We start from the raw sequence: 14,109 nt of genomic DNA, 5'->3' as shown, positions 1-14,109 counted from the left end.
TGCGCACGAAGCCCTGGCCGCAGTCGCCGCACACGAACGGCCGCTCCTCAGTGTGCGTGAGCTGGTGGCGCAGCAGGTGCGAGCTGCGGCTGAAGCTGCGGCCGCACTCGCCGCACACGAATGGCCGCTCTCCCGTGTGGATCTTCTGGTGCCGCAGCAGGTTACTGCGTTGGCTGAACACCTTCCCACAGACGTCGCAACGGCCACCTCGCACTGCCCCGGCGCCCGTGCTGGGGCGGCCCCGGCCCCTGCTCCGACCCCTGGGGCCGTGCCAGCGGCCAGTGGCCAGGACCCGGCCCACGCCCTGGCGGGGATCCTCGTCCGTGGGGTCCTGCTCACCTCCCGGATCGTGGGGCAGTACCAGCGCATGCGAGAAGACGGCTTCTCGGGCGGGTGACCGGAGTTGGCCCGCGAGGCTGGCCACACCGAGGTCCCAGGGGATGTGGAGGTGGGGGCTCACAGTGCCTGGGCCAGCGGAGACGCTTTCCATCTGGAGCGCAAACCCTGCATTGCACAAGGGGGTCCACTTCTTCGTGACGGAACCCGCTGTGTGTCCAGACCACTCCAGCCCTGGGCAAACAGTGTGACCGAGAGGGCCCTAAAACTGACCGAGGAGGCAGACAGAGGGGGCAGGAGCAGGGATTCTATCTGCGCTGGCTTCCCCGAAGAGGTGACAGTGGCCCAGAATCACAGAAGACGACTGAGAAGCTGGGGACAAGCTTCTCAGGTCTGAGTTAGGTTTGCAAAACTCGCCTTTCTGGAAGGGGTGTGGTGCAAAGGAGGGGCAGGTCGCCCTTGCACTGTCCAGGCTGGTGAGGACGGTTTCCACACATGCAAAGAAGGAGGTGGCATCAGAGGGACAGAGAGTGCATGCGGGCTGTGGGGCCCAGTCTTCAGGGAAACATGAGCATGGGTGCTCTGGCATGGCCACGGCACGTGCAGTCCCGGGCCTGAGTGACATCAAACGTGTGGCCGTACACCTAAGAAGAGCAGTGGCCCACCACGATGTGAGCTCTCCCGCATCAGATGCTGGGTGACAGAGGAGGCGGAGCAAAGGTCTCCGAGAAGCAGGGGCCGGAGGAAGTTAAATCAGGCTGAGAGAGCAGCAAGGGCTTCAGTGGGTGACAGAAAATCCTTAGGTCGTGAAGTCACATGAATCGTACTGCATCAAAGGAAGTAACTCACGCACAAGGGAGACTTCAGAATTAAAAAACAGAACAAAAACCTGAGAAACTCTAGAGGGAAAGGGCTAATTAATCTTCTAAGAGCTCCACTGAGCCAACAAGACCAGCGACCTGACAGGTGTGGGCAAAGGATGCGAACGGGAAAGGAAATGTCACCAACACCTGAATCCCATAACGTATGCTTTGTCTCCTCCCAATGACAAAACCGTCCATCAGACGTGTACTCGTCCACGGTTTCCACACCCTCACTGCAAGGCCCCACGCGTCTGTGCGTGCGGCCGGCGAACGTAAACGGGAAGCCAGTGAAGCAAAATACATCAAAATGGCAAATTTCTCATACTTTGACTCAGCGTTTCTTTTAGGTGTTTCTCAAACAATTGTGCCCCCCGCCCCGTGCAAAATGACCTGCGTTTGAGGTTTTTCAGTTCAGCCCTGAAAAGCAACCCGAAGCAATGGCAGCGGGAGCCTGGATGTGTGCACAGTGGGCCTCTACGCAGCTGTCCGAAGACCAGAACGCGCACCGCACAGAAGGTGTCAGGGGTGGGCCAGGGTGAAGATTAAGCACCCATCTGTGTTCTAAAGAAGAAAAATGAGTATGCATTGGAATTCATGTCTGCCCTGCCATGCACAGAATCCTAGAAGGAGACACAAGAAACCGGGAACGTCGGCCGCTGGGGACCGGGCCTGTGACACAGGCAGCGGAGAGGCATTCCGCTGTGTACGCCCCGTGCCTTTTGAATCTTCTAGCGTGTGAAAGCTTTAGCTACTGGAAATATTCTCATGATGAAAACACTGGCTACATAGAAAGTGTCCACCTGAGGGACAGGCAGGAGACCCGATGCGGGGACCAAGGTGGCGGAGGGGCACTGCTGAAGATGTGAGTGCAGTCTGAGGAGGAAATGGGACTGCAAAGAAGAAGGCCACCAAGGAGCTACTGCTGAGGCTGGAGAAAGCCCAGAGGCTGGGGTTGTGTGCTCAGAGAAGCAGCCTCAAGCTCGAGGGACTGGTCAGTTGCATGCGCCAGACCCTGCGCTCAGCTCCAACACACAGAACCCAAGAAGGGATAGTGGTGAGGTTTGGGGACAGAGCCTGGAACAGCGAGCTCTACAGCGCAGGGCTGTGGAGGCCTAGGGACTGAGGCTGGGGGTTGAGGGTGTGGGGCGGCTCAGCCTGGGTACCCATGGACCTGGACGGGAATAAGCTGCCTGCTTCTGGCTGGAATGCACTCGATGGCCTGGGGCCCAGGTGATCCTCCTACTTCAGGGCTTTGATGGGCACTGTGATAACCCCCCACCTAAGATAATGCTTAGGGTGGGGCCAAAAAACAGCTCCTAGAGCTCTGCCGGGTAGGCTGTCCACACTGCCACCAGTGACAGAACGCAGGGCCAAGGAAGCCGACTCGACCAAGCAGTCTGGGAAGGGCACTGAAGTGTTTCTAGGTCCTCAAAGGAGGGACCAGCATCCGTGAAACCAAGGACATTATGGAAAAGGAATGAGTTAGGATCCTTATTGATAACAAACAGCAAATGGGGGACTTCTGGGAAACAGTGGCATCTATTTAAATTTGTTCCACCTTGAAACAACAGTAAAGGTCTCCCCCCCCTCTGCTTTTTTTTTTGTCTTTTTAAGGCATAACATCCACAAAGATGAAGAAAACAGGAAAGGAGATGAATCGGCCTTGACGTTTTCTATTCTGGAAAGCAGGTGAGTAAATGGTGGCTAGCAGACCGGAAAAGAATATGAAGTCGGCGGTGGGGAAAACTGGAAAAAATCAACTTGTTTTATCCCAAAGAAGCCTCGAAAAGCTGAGGAGTTGGAGGCACCAGATCCCTTTAGCCGGGTAGGTGAAGGGGTAGGGGCACCACGCAGGGGGAGGCAGTTTTAGAAGCAGAAGCTGGGCGGGGCTCTGTACCAAACAGCCCTGGGCTCTGTCTGCACATAATTCTGAGTAAACGGCGGGCACTACTGTGGCTCTGACTCCTGGATCTCTTTTCCCGCACTGGCAAAAGGCGGAGTAGAGGGTGTGAGACCATACTGAGGACGTTGAGAGATTAAGTGAAGTCACATTGTCTGCTGAGACGCCAGCCTCTCCTGGGATGCTGGCAAGAGCCTGGAAGTGCCTTCTTGGAGGAAGGACCTAAAGATGCTCACAGCAAGGGGTGCCCCCAGAGGCCCAGCCAGGTTGCCCTACAGATCCTTCAGCAGCATCCACTGTCACTCCACACACCTGTGCATGTCCCCCAAAGTGCGGGTCTCCTTGGAGACTGAACCCCCCATCCTTCGCAGCTCCACACTCACCTGCTCCGAGCCACTGGATTTGTGGTCTCCTGTCTTACACATAAGCAGACAACTCAGAGGGAATAGAGACCACAGTGGGAGAAGAAAACTTCAAAAAAAAAAAGATCCCACTATTCTCCGAGAAAGAAGGAAAAACGTCACAATGGTGAAAACAAAAGGAAGTGGCTATAAAAATGAACATTCGGGGAATGAAAACACTCTTGGGAATGAATAAAGCTATGTTAGCAGATATGACAATGTCACCAGAAGGGCTAGAAAGTATAACTGAAGAAACATTCTGGAAAATAGAGTAGAAAGAAAGGGATGGAAGATGGGAGTGAAAAGATGCCATTAGAGGACCTGTCCCGGAGGCCACAGGCAAAGGACAGGAATTTCGCTTATTCCAGAAATAAGCGCAACGGCGGAGCCAGTTCCCCACGACTGAAACGTGAGTTTCAAATGGAAAGGGCTCACGAATAACGCAATAAAAAAGGTTTGAGACTGAGTTAATAAAAAGAATTCTTCACCTAGCTGAACTTCAGTCTAATGCTGAAGGTTAGACAGATGCGCTGCATCCCACGCCAGTGCTCACAGGAACGTGTGCCAGACCAAAGGAGGAAACCAAGAAAGGGGACCTGGGGCCTGGATGACGGGTCTCGGGGCCATCTGCGACGCCAAGGCTGGGAGGTGTGGGAATGGGGAACACAGGCCCCCCCGCTTGGGAGGTTTCATTAGGCAGAGGCAGCTGAAGGGGCATGGAGTCAGTGGAGGGGTTGGCTTTTGAGGGCAGGAGATGATGAAGCAGGCTGACACTACAGGGGGACAGTCCAGGGAGCGGGGCCAGGAGTGGGAAGGGCAGATGTGGTACTGTTGACAGAGCCCCCACCCCACCATGCCGGCTTACCTCGGGAGAAGATGCCTCCAGCTTCCTCTTGCCACAGGGCCCCAGGGTGTTCCCTCCACGAAGGCCCCTCAGGCCCAGTCTCGCTGTGGGGCGAGGCCCGGTCCAGTGCCGTCCCACAGCTCTGAAACCACAGTGGCCACTGCTCATCTCTGCCCTGCTTGGTCCAGGTAGGGACCCCCCCGACCCCCTCCCGCGAAGGCTCCTGGGGCAAGGAGCAGCGCCCAGCCTGTGTGGGGCTCACCTGGGCCTCCTCAGGCAGGAGAGTGGAAGTGGCCTCCTGGGGGTTGGCTAGAGGCCCAGAATCCAGAAATTCTGGAGAGGAAGGGTGGAGTCAGGCAGCCCAAAGTTATTGCCACCCCGCTGCCCTCCTCAGTGGTGTGTCAGGTGGTGGGATCCCGGTAGAGTGACAGCTGGGTGCAGGCTTGGGGCTGGGCATGGCAGGGTAGCTCCAAGGGCCCAGCTCGGGTGGAGCAAAGCAGGGCCCCCTGGAAGGCCATGCGAGTTGCTGCAGCAGGACCCGGCAGGCTCCGACCTGTGCCCTGTACCTGTGCATGAGCCCTGGCAGGTGGCCAGTGAAGGCAGGGGAGAGGCGCTGCACAAGAGTCCACACAGGAGTGGCGAAGCGTGTGAGGGGTCAGCTCTGGCCCTGCCTGGGAGGCGTATGAGGGAGGGGCCTGTTCTCCAGCACTTCAGGGTCCTCCCTCAGCCGCACCCACCCATCTGCCAGCCTGCTGTCTGCTCCCTGGTGACCACCTGATATCCCCCAATGGAACCCCCAACAGCCCGTTCCGAGCCAGGAGAGAGCGTGGGAACACAGCTGTGAGAGGCATGTGAGAAGCACTGACGGCCACTGGCTGAGTGGGTTGTGGGGGCCACCAGGGCACGGGAATGGTTCCATCCAGGTGACCGGCCCAATGGTCTTCAAGCTGTCAGCCAAGCTTCCCACGGTCCATCTAATTAGGTCTTGGGCCCAGCCCACCTTGCCTGTCCTCACCTGGGTCCTCTGTAACCTCGGGCTCCTCTTTCACCCGAAGGCTCAGCGGTGACTTCCGTGTGCCCCCAGGGGGCGTCTCAGGCCCAGGTTCTGTAGTCCGAGGCTTGGTTTGAGGGAGGGGCTGGAAGTCAGAGGGCTCCATCTTCTCTGACAGCACCTCCTGGCCCTGCACCTGGACTGTGACCTGGGGAGGTACCCCCTCTCCATCAAGGGCCCAGGCAGGGAGTTGGGCTGGGCATTCACCCCATCACGGGACTCCAGTGGTCCTGACTAGGTCCACCAAGGACCCACCTTCCAGGGACTGAGCAGGGAGTAAAGGGGCCACTTGTAGTTGCTTTCCTGCCGCGGATATCCATGGCTGCCCAGTGGTCTCCCCCACTCCACCTTGCATTCCTTCCCATGTCAATCAGTGACCCCAGGTGATGTAGGAATGGGCCGGTGAAGCTGGCCCTGGAATCCCGTCTACCATGCAGAGGGTCTGCTGCAGGTGACTACTTCCCGACCCACAAGGGACAGGTGTCTCGCTGAGCATGGCACCCCGTTCCAGCCCTGACCCTGGCTCAGGGCCACTGACTCACCCATCTCCGGGGCCCTCCTGGCTCCCTACGCAGCCCCTCGACTAGGGTGACGGCCTCCTCAGGGCTGCCTGGCCGCTGTCCCCGCACGCGGGCCTGGATCTCAGGGGGCAGCGCGCCCAGGAACTGCTCTAGCACCAGCAGCTCCAGCATCTGCTCCTTGGAGTGCACCTCGGGCCGCAGCCACTGGTGGCACAGCTTACGGAGCTGGGCCAGGGCCTCTCGGGGACCTGCTGCGTCCTCATAGCGGAAGTGCCAGAAACATTGGCATGCAGCCTCCGGACCAGGATCCCACGGGGCAGCCTCCTCCTCCTCTTCCTCCTCCTCCTCCTCAGAGTCCTCCAGCTTCACCATGACAGGTCTCTTGTCTTCTGGGGGCGCGTGGCCTGGGGAGCCCAGTGCTGTGGGCCTCATCGGAAATACCAGACTCCGAGGCTAGTGTCTGCCCCTGGGGAGGAATGGGATGGGGCCGCTACAGTGAGAACAAGTGGCGGCAAACGCCTCTCGAGTGCCTGCTGTACGTCCGACTGTTCCCTACTCAGACGTGCCCCGAGTGGAAGGCAGATGACACTGAAGCACAGAAAGGTGATCACATGCCAAAGACCTGTGAGTCCAGTAAGCCCTTGAGCCACCTGTTCCTGGTCTCTCTGGCTGGGCCTGCGCAGTCTCTGGTAGCCCTCCGCTCCAAAGACTTCTTAGGCCTAGAAGTCACCTCTTCTCTCTCCTAAATCCTGCTCTTTCTCTACATGCACCACCTCATCCCTGCAATGGGTGGATGACGCCTACAACACCCCGCCCCGCCTGGGCATCAGCGCCACTACGACCACATGTGCAAGCCCATCTTCGCACCATCCACCCTACCATCCAGTTTCAGACCACTCTCCTGCCATCTCGGTTCCACAGGGCAGTCTCTCTCCACCTGTCTCCCCAACCTGTGCAGTCACCTGTGTGGCTGACTCAGCCCCAAGGTAGCACCCAACTCCAATTCAGCCCTATCTTCTGAGTCCAATTTTTCACACCATGCGATCCCCCATCCTCTCAGTTTCCTGATCGAGGCTGACCGAGGTGATTGGGTAGCTTCCAGGGGGCCCACCAAGGACCTCAGACCACTGGACCGGGAGCCTGCCAGCAAGGTCGAAGATTCTGACCTCGCCTATCTGCCACATGACCTCGCTGTGCCTCTGCGAACCCTGGTTTCCTCATCTAGAAATGGTGAATGGCCATCAGGCCCACCTCACATTGCTGCTCCTGCAGCTGGGGGTTAGGCACAAGCTTGTTTTAAAAAATCTAAGCTTATTAAAGGGGTGCATTCGATTTCGAGGGCTGCCTGATCCCGTGAGCCAAATCTTTGCTCTTCAAGGTCAAACTGAAACCCTGGGAGAAAGTTGGGCCATCGCCAAGCCGGCTGGTCCCTCCGGAGGTTCCCGAACTACATTTACCACAAGTCCAGGAGGGCAACTTCCGCTTTAGCGAGCACGCCCCCCAGCCCGCGGTCCCGGTGCCGCCATGGCAACCGGAGGCGGGACTCCCAGAGTCCGTCGTTGAGGCAGTGCTCAGTAATTGACGGCCCTTGGGCGACAGCGCTAGACTTGCCTGCAGGTAGTACCCAGGTCCCTGCCTTGCACTCCCGGTCCCACAGGGCAGCCGGAATCCACGACCCGCAGCAGCCACCCCGGTCCCCGCCCTCCGCCCAAAGCCCTCTCGTTTGAGAAGCCCCCGCCCTCACCTCCGCGCTCAGCGGGCCGCTCCCGCGCTCCTGAGCATGCGCACTGGCCGATTTCCCCTCCCCGGCCGGACCATGTCTCCCGGGATGCTCTAGCCCTTCCCCCACCCTCGCCTGTTTCCACCCTCCTGTCCTTGTTCCGCGGGATAACGTTGTTCTCAACGATCAGATCACACTCCCGGCCGCCTCTTCCCGCGCTCCCCGCCTAAGATCCAGGCGTCCGGGTTCCGTCGAAGTGCGCAAGCTTCTCAGGGGGGAATGGACAGCAGCGCTGCCTTCCCAACCGCGCATGCCTCCCACCACCTTTCCCTCAGTTCTATACGGGCCTTCCAGGGATTAGCAGGGCTCTGCACCAATCGCGGCCCTCGATAGGACGCCGTCAGTCCGGGCCTCCATGGCAACCCCCTGCGGAGGTTGGGGGGTGTCACCTCCACCGCCCGCCCGGACCGCAAAATGGAGAGGCTAGGTTAAGGGTTTACTGGGAAGTGTAGTCGGCGGAGTCCTCCGTGCGCGCGTGCGCGGCGCGACGACGGTCCTTTGTGCTGGTGGGCGGTGTGTGTGTGCGTGTGCGCGCGCGCGTCTCCATGGTAACCAGTTGGACGGACTTGCAGGTCTCCAGGGCAACTTGGGGACTCGGAGGGTGTCGGAAAAGCGATGGGAATGTGGGATGAGGGCGCGAGGAAGGGACTGGGCCAGAGATAGGGTGGGGGCGGGGAGAGAGAGAGACAGAGAGACACGGATAGACAGACACAGACAGACGCAGAGACTCGGGGGGCAGGGAGAGACCCAGAGCTTGCGAGGGCAGAAACTCAAGTGAGCAGGCGTAAAGGAGGACAGAGAGAGGGATTTCTGCTCCACGACCTAAGGAGTGTGATAAGAAGCCAGCAGGTCGGGGAGTCGCGCCTGGGGAGATCGGTATGACAGAAACGTTCGCAACAGGGACGAAGGTTAGGAAGGGATGGGGGTGAAAGGAGAAACGAAGAGGGGGAGAGAGGGAGAACGGATTCACAAAGACAAGTGCAGACATCGAGAACCAGGGGACCAATATACAGAGTTCATAGGCGAGAGGAAAGAAAGGGACAGAAATCAGACACAGTAAGATGGGCTGAGTTTTCAGAGACCGAGCGAAGGCGGCAGCATGAAGAGAAAGCATTAGAGGGAGAGTTGGTAGGAAAACTTATCCAAAAACTGGACAATAAGACAAAGGTGACAGGGGGGCCCCGCCTGACTCCCCAGGCGAAGCGACTCTTTCAACCATTTCGATCAGAGTCCATGTACTGCATTTAGATGCTAACTCGTAAAAGGTCGATAGGTTGCAAACGCTTTCTGTCCACTACAGAGAGTACCTCAAGGATTAGAGTTGTGTCACCCTGCAGGACACTGAGCAGGACATCGAAACGTCCCGGCCGCCCAACTGCCTGTCAGGGCACTAATGTGACTCTGTGTTTTTCTTTCAGTGTTCCTTCTTTCCTTCCCCCTCTCTGTTCCTTCTCTCTCATCTTCCTGGAACCGCCTGTTACCTTAGTTCCCTCCGTGAGGTAAATCCATCTTTGAGACGAGGTCCCTAAGTTTGTTTTTAACGTTTTCGAAAATGGTGTGTTGACAGTCTGAAGGGAACCCGTTCCCTGGGATGGGAGACAGAAAGGGAGAAAGAAGTAGGCAGGACGATGGACAGAAAATGCGACGAGAAAGTCAGCCGCAGGCAGCGACAGTCTCGGGCGCCCTCTCTTGGAATCCGTGTGCAGCCGCCTCTTGGCCGGACTACATTTCCCGGCATCCCGAGCGCCCAGAGTGCCGTGGGAGGTGCGCCCCCCACGGCGTCCTCCAATCCCAGCCGTCGCCGGACAGCCTTCCGCTTCCGCCGACAAGATGGAGGCTGGGCTCAGCCGCCGTCGGGGAGCGGCACCGTAAGGACATAGAGAAGGGCCGCAGTCTCACCGGCCCAGCTGAAGCAGTCGGCCCGCGTCGCGGCCTGGAGGTGAGGGCGGTCAGCCGCGCGCAGGCCGGGCTCCGGGAGCGAGGGTGGCCTTTCATGCGGCTCGTGTAGCGAGGTAGGGAACGGAGAGGCCGCTGCGCGCACGCTCCAGGACGCGCACCACTGGTCCAATCGGAGCCTTCGGCGGCCCCGCGGCCTTCTGGGAAGTGTAGTCTTGAGTAACGAGTCCTGTCTTCCGAGACGTGTGCGGCGAGTCTTCCCCGGCGGCAGGCCTGGGGACGTTGTCTCTAAAGCGGAAGGGAGGGACTGAAAGAATGAACGGGTGAATTTAAAATTGTGGTTGAGCAGGCGAAGGCATGGGTGTCGGAGAGAGGAAGACGGACGCTAGTGGTCCAGGCAAGAGCCTTCCCATGCGCACCTACCTTTTCCTGCCTCCCTGGCTTGAGCAAGGCCCTGTGGGCTGTGCCACCTAATTTCAAGTCAGGTGGAGCCCATGGGTCCCTTAAGGTACTCGTCCTCGGTGTCATAGTCTCTCCAGAAGCACTGACCTGTCAGGCATTTATCCCTGCGTTTTACATGCACTCCTTCATAAAAAAGTTTACCGTTTTGATCAGATGTTTTTATATTGTTCAAAATGCAAAAGAGAAGGTGAGAAGCATGTCCTACTACTGCACCTTCTTCTGAGTGAAATCTTTAGCCTCTTACACAGACCCTGCGATCACATTTAAGGCCCATTCAGATGATCTCCCCACCTTAGGTTTATTAACTCAGTCATGCCCACGATGTCTCTCTTGTCATGTAAAGTACTTTAATCATAGGTTTCTGGGATTAGGTTGTGGACCTCTTTAGGATATGTCCTTATTCAGCTTCTCACACTGATGCCTGATATTTCCGAGTGAGAAGCATGGAGCTGGGTAGTTCGTCTGTCCATCTGGGTCTAGGAGGTGATTCAGGGTTTCTAGATGCTCTTGGCTTCCCCTTGTGTTTGCAGAAGGATTGCTGAGGGAAAAAGAGTGAGGTCTCATCTCTCTTTTGATCTCATGAGCTAAAATTAAGTGACATGCTCTTCTAGATGCAAAGAATCCTTGGAAGAGGGCAGTGCTTTTAAGCAGAGGGAAAGAAGGGACTGGGCGTGCCTCTGATCAGGGCCCGGTGCTCTGTGTCAGCAGGGGAGGGCTGGGCAGTGGTTGGGACTTCCACGTGCTCAGATGTTAATGCCTATATGTCCCCCTGTTACAGAGAGGCCAGGAGGCTGCCATCATGGGAACAGTGGTTGCTGCTGTGGAGGGGCTGGGGGTAGAGGGCTCGTCGCGGTGCATGGCACGAAGAGGCGGAATAAAGACAACCCCCCGAGTGCAGGCGTCGGGAAAGGCACCCCTTGATGGGATTGGCCTCCGCCACAGTGCCAAGCGGGACCGGAAGTCCATCACCCTCCATGTAAAGTTGGAGGTGCTTCGGAGGTTTGAGGAGGGTGAGAAGCTGACACAGATCGCCCGGGCTCTGGGGCTGGCCACCTCCACCGTTGCCTCGATCCGTGTCAACAAGGACAAGATCCGGGCCAATTCTCAGGCAGCTACACCTGTCAGTGCCAAGCAGCTGACCCGCTGCCGGGGTGTGGTGATGGGCCACATGGAACGCCTGCTGAGCCTTTGGATCGAGGAGCAGAAGCGGCGACACCTGCCAGTCAGCACGCTGCTCATCCAGGACAAGGCGCGCCGCCTCTTTGCACAGCTGCAGCACGAGCACGGCGATGCCACCCAGGCTGACACCTTCGGGGCGAGCAATGGCTGGTTTGCCCGTTTCAAGGCACGCCACAATGTGCTGTTGACGGATGAGCCGGCTGTGGCTGACGCCCAGGCTGCTGCCGGCTACCCCTCAGTGCTACGCACCATTCTGGAGGAGGGCTGCTACTCACCACGCCAAGTCTTCAACGTGGACGAGACGGGCCTGTTCTGGAAGCGGCTGCCCGAGCGCATGCTGCTGGCACTGGAAGGGGCAGCCGGGCCTGGGCCTAAGGCCCCTAAGGACCACCTGACCCTGCTGCTCGGTGGCAACGCAGCTGGTGACTTCAAGCTGAAGCCACTGCTGGTATACCCCTCGGAGAACCCACGCGCCCTCAAGGGCTGCTCTAAGGCCAGCCTGCCTGTGGTTTGGCGCTCCAACCGCAATGACTGGCTGACGCCTAGCATCTTCCAGGAGTGGTTTACTGGCTGCTTCTGCCCTGCCGTAGAGAGCTACTGCGCCAGCCACGGCCTCCCCCACCGCGCCCTGCTGCTCCTGGATGGTGCTCCCTGCCACCCTGCCCACCTGGGGAGCCTCTCGGCCCACGTGCGTGTTGAGTTCCTGCCCAAGAACACATCGGCCCTGATCCAGCCCATGAACCAGGGCATCATCGCTGCCTTCAAGGCTCATTACCTGCGCCTCACGCTTAGCCAGCTGGTCCAGGAGACAGCTGGTGAAGACCGGCCCTCCATGCGGGAGTTCTGGCGTAGCTATACCGTCATGACTGCAGTGGACAACATCGCCCAGGCCTGGGCAGAGCTGCAGCCCGCCACCATGAACAGTGCCTGGAGAAAGCTCTGGCCTGAGTGTGTGCCTGCCGGCAATTCTGAGCCCGACGCTGTGCCCCAGCTCCACCGCAGCATTGTGGCGCTAGCCAGCCACGTGGGCCTTGGAGAAGTGGCTGAGGCCGATGTTACCCACCTGCTGCAGGCCCATGTGGAGCCCCCACCCCGTGGAAACCCCCAGGATGCAGAGGATGGGCGGGCCAGCAGCTCTGGGTTGTCTTGGGAGGCAGGGAAAGGCCCGGCCTCCGAAGGACCAGAACTGGATCTTGCTGAGGCTGTGGCGAGTGTGGGGGCTGAGGAAGCTGGTGTGGGTTCACTGAGCCCTGAGTGCCTGGCCCAGGCCCTGGCCCACTTCACCGCTGGCCTACGGGTCCTCACAGAGAACGATCCGAACCGGGAGCGCAGCTTGTGGGTGTCTCGGGGTGTCCACTGCGCCCTCGCCCGCCTCCGGGAGCTGCACCGGGAAAGGAAGCGACAGGCCCGGGCAGCCGCATCCTCAGGAAGCCCCGTGGTGGTGGCGACAAGAGAATTGACAGGGAGCCTGCGCTTGCCACAGGTGGGGCCTGCAGAGGGTGGGCGAGTGGTTAAAGAGTCAGACCCTGAAGGACAGACGTCTGCAGCTGTCTTGCATGATTTGGGGCTTGGGCCTGACCTCAGATGAGCCCTGTTTGATGACATTTAGTTTCTGGAGCACAGACACTGCCACGTCTTCCCCGTGGTTCACATACCTGACGCCCTGCAGTTTTTGTACCGTGATACACACATACCCCCAGGCTAGGAGAACAGGAGGGTGTTCTTTGACTGGCAGATGAGCTGCAGGACCCGTGACAAGAGACACACCTTATAGCACCACGGTGGCCCAGCACAACCCACCAGGTTGGTCTTCCTTTTGGATAGGGGCCAAGGCCAGCCCTGGCCTCTCCCCGCACCATTGTGGTGACCATTCGCCAGCCCTGGCCTCTCCCCGCACCATTGTGGTGACCCGTCCTAGCCAACTTTAGATGCGGGTTTCCAGATCTTGGCATTTCCTCCCTTCCCATGCTAGGCTCACCCGCTCTGGCTTCCATGGCCTCTGTGATACCAGGTCTCTGGTTCCCTCCCTGCACCCAACCCCATGTTGGCCCACTGTGGCTTTTGATACCAAGGGTCCCTTCCTTGGTTTGGAGATATTTTCTCCCCTAGGTTTCTATGGCATGGTTGTCTTGGCAACCTTCCATCTTCTGATGCTGTGTCTTTTGTGACACTGATGGTCTCCCGGGTCTAGAGCCCTTTGGGAAATCTCGTCCATTCCTAAGGCCTCAGTGGCCACCTCAGGATCTGCTCCCGGTGCACTAGCTGCAGCCCAGCCTCTTCCTGAGGTTAGACCCATAGCTCTGACAGCGATGGGTGAGCCTTACAGACAGTCTCATTATCTCCTCTCATTCCACCTTGCTCTCCTGCCCCCCAAACTGACAGCCGGCACTTTGGTTGTCTGCTCTGCAGACACACCACGTGGGCCGCCAGGACACTGTCAGCAAGGGAAGGTGTTCTGATGCTCTAGCTGCATGAGCCACAGGTAGTGAGACAGGGACGTGTGGCCTCTTGGGTTCTGTTCAGTGCAGGTACCTGCATGTGTCTGTGCACACGCGCACACAGACACACGAAGAAATAAAGATGGCGGAAAGGGTTTCTGCCACCTGTGTCCCCGCTAACACTTGCAGTAATGGGCCTGCTCTCAGCACGTGACAGGGGCGGAGAATCATAATTGGAAAAAGTTCAAAACCGAACACTTGAAAAGTGACATTTATTAAAACTTGTGGGATGAAGCTCAATCAGTATTTAGAGAAGAATTTGTACCCTTAGTGTAAATGGCAGAAGAAAATGCTTAAAAAAAATCCAAACACAAGAGCATAGAAAAAGATGATAAAATAAAACCGGATGAAAGGAGAGGGAAGCGATGAGGAAGAATC

The 14,109-nt window shown here is 58.2% G+C and overlaps 2 protein-coding genes across 2 annotated transcripts in view; one reads left to right on the top strand and one right to left on the bottom strand.

Moving 5' to 3' along the window:
• Window positions 1-8,102, bottom strand: part of MZF1 (myeloid zinc finger 1) — a 9,133-nt gene extending 1,031 nt beyond the window's left edge. Inside the window, exons 1-7 of the mRNA XM_025046624.1 lie at window positions 7,661-8,102; window positions 5,938-6,382; window positions 5,360-5,543; window positions 4,911-5,015; window positions 4,607-4,677; window positions 4,366-4,486; window positions 8-570 (exon numbers count right to left, since the gene is read on the bottom strand). Of these exons, the coding sequence (XP_024902392.1) occupies window positions 8-570; window positions 4,366-4,486; window positions 4,607-4,677; window positions 4,911-5,015; window positions 5,360-5,543; window positions 5,938-6,348 (1,455 nt within the window). The 5' untranslated portion in view covers window positions 6,349-6,382; window positions 7,661-8,102. The remainder of the gene's footprint in view (window positions 1-7; window positions 571-4,365; window positions 4,487-4,606; window positions 4,678-4,910; window positions 5,016-5,359; window positions 5,544-5,937; window positions 6,383-7,660) is intronic.
• A 246-nt stretch (window positions 8,103-8,348) lies between these two features.
• Window positions 8,349-13,971, top strand: LOC102892143 (tigger transposable element-derived protein 1). The gene is made up of 2 exons (XM_006904760.3): window positions 8,349-9,635; window positions 10,833-13,971. Exons 1-2 carry the CDS (start codon window positions 9,288-9,290, stop codon window positions 12,819-12,821), a joined length of 2,337 nt encoding a protein of 778 aa, XP_006904822.2. The 5' UTR covers window positions 8,349-9,287; the 3' UTR covers window positions 12,822-13,971.
• The last annotated feature ends 138 nt before the right edge of the window (window positions 13,972-14,109 follow it).

The sequence above is a fragment of the Pteropus alecto genome, unplaced genomic scaffold (genome assembly GCF_000325575.1).
Source record: "Pteropus alecto unplaced genomic scaffold, ASM32557v1 scaffold380, whole genome shotgun sequence".
NCBI lineage: Eukaryota > Metazoa > Chordata > Mammalia > Chiroptera > Pteropodidae > Pteropus > Pteropus alecto.
This window is presented reverse-complemented; position numbering and strand designations above follow the sequence as displayed.

Coding starts and splice junctions, on each gene's coding strand:
- LOC102892143 (XM_006904760.3), top strand. CDS start 9,288: ATGGGAGACAGAAAGGGAGAAAGAAGTAGGCAGGACGATGGACAGAAA. Junction 9,636..10,832: donor GCCCGCGTCGCGGCCTGGAG/GTGAGGGCGGTC, acceptor CCCCTGTTACAG/AGAGGCCAGGAGGCTGCCAT.